This window comes from Rattus rattus, chromosome 16, assembly GCF_011064425.1.
Source record: "Rattus rattus isolate New Zealand chromosome 16, Rrattus_CSIRO_v1, whole genome shotgun sequence".
Classification (NCBI taxonomy): Eukaryota; Metazoa; Chordata; class Mammalia; order Rodentia; family Muridae; genus Rattus; species Rattus rattus.
Genome location: NC_046169.1, coordinates 3,585,484 through 3,591,483, shown reverse-complemented (window position 1 = coordinate 3,591,483; position 6,000 = coordinate 3,585,484). Strand labels below are relative to the sequence as shown.

The window sequence follows — 6,000 nt, the reverse complement described above, 5'->3', positions numbered from 1 at the left end:
TCATCCTGCACTGTCACCCAGTAAGTGGGGACATGTTGATACCCCCTTCTCAGAAAACTGGTTCTCTCTGTGCCACCCAGCACTCCCACCTGCCCAGACCTTGCGTCTTAATCATACAGTATACACACGCTGCCCCTGGACTAAGTCCTCAGCTGACTCCACCCCACAGCAGGGTAGGAAGAGTCTGGCTGGATTTTTCTCAACAACCGTCTGACGTCCACTCTGGGTCAGGAGTTCCTGGAGAGACACAACCTGTACAGTGGATCTGATTACTGTGAAAAATTGTGGCATCTTTCTCTAGGCTCCTCAGGGTATTGCGACGCCCCAGAGAACAATTCTTCATCCAGTAAAAGGCTAGGAAGGTGGGAAGTGGGCTGTGAGCTATCAGGGATTCTGGGCCTCTCTCCCCTGGACTTTCTCTAAGGAAGTTGACTCTCATCTGGTTTAAAAGGGATGGGATGATGGTAATAGTGATGGTGGTGATGATGGTGATGGTGGTGATGATGGTGGTGATGGTGATGATGGTGATGGTGTTGATGATGGTGGTGGTGATGATGGTGGTGGTAGTGATGACGGTGTTGATAATTATTTATCAACACTGAGTGACTAAATGAGCTAGGCATACATTTTATTACCTTTGGGACTTTCACCTTGTATTTCTTTAAACATCAATTTCTCACCTAGAAAGTGGACTACTCATAGCCCCCATCTTGCAGGTTTGAAGTGAGAGTTAAATATGAATTTAGAATGTGTCTCTTAGCATAGAATTTGTGTCCCATAAATGTAGATTTCTCATCAATTGCTAGCCCCTGTCTCAGGCTAATTTCTGACTTTGTCTCTGTCTCTCCTGTCCCTCTCTCCCCTCTTTCTTCTCTGTCTTTCTCCTTTCTCCCTCTCCTGTCTCTGTCTCTATCCTCTATCTCTCCTGTCTCTGCTTCTCTTTCCCCTCTGACTCTGTCTTTCTCTGTCTCTCTCTCTCTCTCTCTCTCTCTCTCTCTCTCTCTCTCTCTCTCTCTCTCCCCTGTCGTCTCTGTTTCTCTCCTCTCTCTCCTCTGTCTTTCTCCTTTCCCTCTCTTTCCTGTCCTCTCTCCCCTCTGACTCTGTTTCTCTCTGTCTCTCTCCTCTGTCTTTCACTCCCCTGTCTCTCCTGTCTCTGTTTCTGACTCTCTCTCTCTCTCTCTCTCTCTCTCTCTCTCTCTCTCTCCACACACACACACACACACACACACACACACACACACACACACACACTACTCTTTGATACCATTTCTGGCCACCCTCCATTTCCCCTCTTATCTTTCCTCCAGCCCCCAGCGTCTGTTCACTGTCTAGTCTCCAGAGACGTCTGGGGACTTTTAGGGACATGAGAACTGAGATAGCTATAGGTCATCTTAAATGACAATTGAAGTCAGGGAGCAGGCCAGGGACACGTTCTGATTTTACTGATCTACTTCAATACTTCAAAGCAGTCTAGGTGCCCACCTTTTTATTTTTCTAAGTAAGCCCTCTCCCCAAGAGAACCGGACAAAGGAAGCTGGCATTGCCCCAGCTTGCAGCAGGTTTCGTTCCCTTTGATTGGCTAGCCTTTGAGCAGAGCCTCTTCTGTTTATATGGATGTATGTCCTCTTACTAATATAAAAGCCTGGGGCCTGACACAGAGCAGCCAATTCATTCTTTACAGGGAAAACTAGATGCTATTTTTCCTTCTAACTGGCTTTAAGTCTTCATCATTGTTTTCTTTGGAATACAAATGAGGGGAACTCTTGACCAGCAAGCATGTTCATAGTACCACTTAGACTTTTTAAAACTCTGTTGGGAAGGATTTGTTCATCTCTACTGTATGTGTTATGTATGTGTCTTTTGCTTGCATGTGTGTCTGTGTACCATGTGAGCAGTACCCCTGGAGGCCAGAAGAGGGCGCTGCACCCCTGCAACCGGAGTTACTGATGATTGGGAATGCTGGGTGCTGTACCTCGGTCCTCCTGAAGAACAGCTGAGCCCTTTCTCAAGTCCCAAATTTAAGATGTAAAAAGTTTGTATATCTAAGGTTAGGTGAGATAGTGCACACCTGTAATCTCAGCACTTAGGAGGTAGGGACAGGGAGTCTACATAGTGAGTTCCAGGACAGCCAGGGAGACATAGAGAGAGATTCTCTCAAAAACAAACCAGCAATAAATATTTATAGTGGCAATATAGAATAGCTTGTTTGCTTATTGCAAGGACTCCAACCTGCTCTCCCCCCAATAATTACTATTGATGTTCAAAAACAATCTACCTTCTATATCACAGAAATGGTTTTTAAAATGGAGTTACCTCAGGGCGGGTGGGGGGAGGGGTGAATTTTGTATAATAAAAGCAATGAGTGAAATATTAAGTTGGTTGGGTAAATAACAAAATTCGAGGGCGCCATGAGCAAGGAAATGGTGCCTTGAGTGAGTATGCCCACTGTATTTATGAGGACCCGAGGTTTAACAACGTTAATAATTTTCCTTAGGCTTCAACGCTAGTGAAGCTAGCTGGTGCCAGGTGGGACTGGGACCTCTGGGGAGCCACTGTAGCATTTTCTCAGTACCCCTGTGGCCTGTTCTTTCATTGCTGTGTAAGGTGGGGGAGTGCCGACCCAGTTAATTAATGGATATTTTCGAAGGAAAGCCTCCCAGTCATCTTTTACGGAGAGCTCGTGCATTCTCAGTACAGCTGATAATAAGTCCATCACCATAGGACTCAGAAAGACCTCAGTCTAACGAAGGATTTCAGGAAGCTGAAGCCCTTCCCGGGCACGCAGTTGGGATTGAGTGTTGAAGTGTATCCTGTAGTGTATCCACATTTGAAAAAGTGCAGATAAACCAGGTCATTTCTAGAAATGGCGTTTAATTTGTTTGTTTGTTTTTTAAGTTCTCTGCTAAAAAACAAAAAGCATACTGTCCTCTTTCATTTGTTAAATGAGTTAGGAGGGGGATTAGGAAGTCTTGTTTGTGTGTTGGTTGGAGGATGGAATTTGCACATTTGTGTGTGGTGTTGCTTTTTCTTTAAATAATTACTACAGTATAATTCATTCTATTGGAAACTCCCAGTCAGAAATGTGCTGGGGAGAAGAGGACCCAGTGGCTTTCTAGATGGCTGGTCAAACCTCACCTGACCGAGTGCTGCCTGTCATTATTACAATACAGTTCTCTTACTTAAATGCCTCCACTGAGCGTAATAGTTGTGGGAAACAAAGCGGATTGAAATCAGGGCACACGATACCAAGAATTAATGAAGGAGAAGGCAGGCGCCTACTGCCTTTGCATCCTAGCCTCTTCATGCTTAAGAAATAAGGCGTGTTGGTCTGTGTGATTCTTAGAAATGACAACATGAAGAAACCGGTCCATGGTGGAATCCGGGCGTTCGCCAGGCGAGCCGACTAATCATGTGAGCACGTGTACCTTCCCTTCAGGCATTGGGGCTAGGATGCCCCTCAAGAAGCCTGTATTGCACATAATGCGGATCCCGGTCTGCACATCCCAGAGAAGGAAGGAAAGGCCAGGCAGACGTCTGGCTTCTTGGTTGCAGCGAGGCTGACGGATCCCCCCTCCCCCGCCAAACACACACACACCCCTCCCCAGACGCCGCTGCTTCCAAATGCAAGGGTGCAGCTGGCTTACCGCAGAGTGCCGCAGTTGAGTGTTTTCAGGGACAGACACAAGGGGAAATCGCAGCCTGAGCACACCCGGGGCCGCCGCCTGCCAACCTTTCTGCACCGAGGAGCCTCAGGCAGCTGGCAAATTCCACATCCCGGAGCGGGGAGGTGGAGGCTGGGTGGGAGCTCAGGTTGAGAAAGGCAGGGACTGGGGGCGGGGCTTCAGGCCATCCCTCAGCAGGGGGCTGCAGGGTGGGCAGCCAGGAGGCCCAGACATCCGTCCACCCCGGGGCAGCAGCTTACGGTGCAGGTGGGGACTCGGCTACCATACCTGGCTGTGGCTGAGTATGTGGGCGGCCGCAGGCAGTAGGCAGGCATTGCTGCTTATGTCAGCTCTGAAATGAAAGCAGCTGAGGCCTCTGCCTCTGAAGGCTTGCAAGGGAGATCAGCACCCAGCAAATAAGAAGCCAGCCCTGGCCCCGGAGGAGGAGGAAGAGGAGGAGAGGTTAAGCATCCCTCTCCCGGTGTCCTTTAAATGTGGAGCGTGGCCGTCTGCTTCTGACCCTCGCTTACATCACTAACCTGTGACCAGCGCATCTCCACGCCCGGTACCTGCTCCTCCAACAGCAGCTTCCAGTCCTAGGAGCCTCTTTGTATGCGGCAGACATGGCCAGCCAGCAGGATTCCGGCTTCTTTGAAATCAGTATCAAATATTTACTGAAATCCTGGAGTAACGGTGAGTTATAGCAAATACGTTTTTTGTTGGTCTGTCTTCTGGATGCTGCCGAGGTTGGAGAAATCAGGTCTCAACTGGACACATATGTTTGTGAGCTGAGGAAGTTTCTTCTCTCTCTCTCTCTCTCTCTCTCTCTCTCTCTCTCTCTCTCTCTCTCTCTCTCCTTCTTCTGTGAAAAATCAAACACGTCAGTGTCTGAACTATCCCTGCTTAACTTTGAAGGTTGCAATAATAGTAGATTTTTTTTTTCTTTTGCTTAAAATTTTCAGAGATGCGGCCCTTCCGACTCTCGGGAGGGCAGGTTTCCGTGTGTCAGGCTGCACACTGCCTGGTGTTTATTCGCTGCGTTCAGGCTTCATCTAAATATTTTGTGAAGTGCAGTGTAACCGAAGGGGTGTGGCAGGGTGGGGAGTACTTTGTAATTGTCTTATTAGGGTATTGTCTGAGGAGGGAAAACTACTTGGAAGTCCAAAGCCTAAGACTCATCTTTGTTAGGCATGGACCCATCTGCAGATGCATTTGATCTTTCCCTGGTCCCTGAGGATGATGTTCAGAATGCTATGCATCCATTCCAGCTTCTAGAGCTCTCGGTGCAAGCATGCTTCTGAAGTGTAAACAAGACTGGGTCTGACCAGATGGCTTGTCAGGCTATAAAAAGAGCATGGCTCTGAAGTTGCATTTCGGATCTATGTAAACATTGTTAGCGATTCACTATTTCAAAAAGGCAACCTCTAAGCCATCCTGGGTCCCGGTCAAAATCAGACTGAGGCCTTCTGGTTGTTCAGGGATACCTTGTATTTTTCTGCACAGTTTAAAAGCAGAGTCTTACCGATGCATCTGCTTTTGTACTGATTTTGTGCCAAAAGACTGACAGGCCTTGTAGACCCTCTCGATGGTTTTGAATGAAAAATTTGTTACTAAGAATTATTTTCTATATTTTGTTGGGTATATACTAATTAATGCCTACCTGGAATCCTGAGAGGTGCCAAACGTATATATCCTCCATGAATGACCTGTAGCCAAAAATTCTTTTTATGTAAACAAACCTAGGCAGGAGAACTTGGGCTGGATTGTTTTGAGAAGGCTGAAGCGCCTGCCTGAAGATATTTGGGGGTTGCATCTCTGGGTGATATCCACAGAAGCCATTTTCCCAGCTCGGTGAGCCCCGCTGTGCACTAGGGGGCTTGTCTGGAGTGTTTTTTAAGCAAGTGGGAGACCATTTGGGAGAACGCTGCTGCTTTGTTGAAGCATAAACCTTTGAACCTGGGTTCATTTTCTGGATACTCCACACTCACGGATGAATCTTCCCTTGTCTGGTGACCCTCTGATGAATGAAAATCATCTGACAGGCTGACACTAGAGAGAGCAGTCTTGATGGGGAACAAACAGCAAAACACCCCACTTGCAAGTGTGACATCAGGCTGTGGGTTTTAAGCTTTGTTTGGTTATTCCACTGGCTGCTTCTTTCTGTCGGGTTTTGCCATGCCTGAGGATGGAAAATTACGTTGTATGATACCTGAAGGGATTTCTTTAAAATCCTCTCCTCTCCTGTGTCTTCACACGACAGGAGAGATAAGCGCTTCATCTTCTTTAAACTCCTCACTTTCTCCCTGCATCCCCATACCAGGAAATGATTCGAAATGAT

General features: G+C 47.4%; 1 protein-coding gene across 1 annotated transcript in view; it reads left to right on the top strand.

The window, feature by feature from the left end:
- Positions 1-3,482: 3,482 nt before the first annotated feature.
- Fry (FRY microtubule binding protein) overlaps positions 3,483-6,000 on the top strand; it is a 237,550-nt gene continuing 235,032 nt past the window's right edge. The window contains exon 1 of the mRNA XM_032886834.1: positions 3,483-4,355. Coding sequence (XP_032742725.1) covers positions 4,286-4,355 — 70 coding nt within the window. The 5' untranslated portion in view covers positions 3,483-4,285. The remainder of the gene's footprint in view (positions 4,356-6,000) is intronic.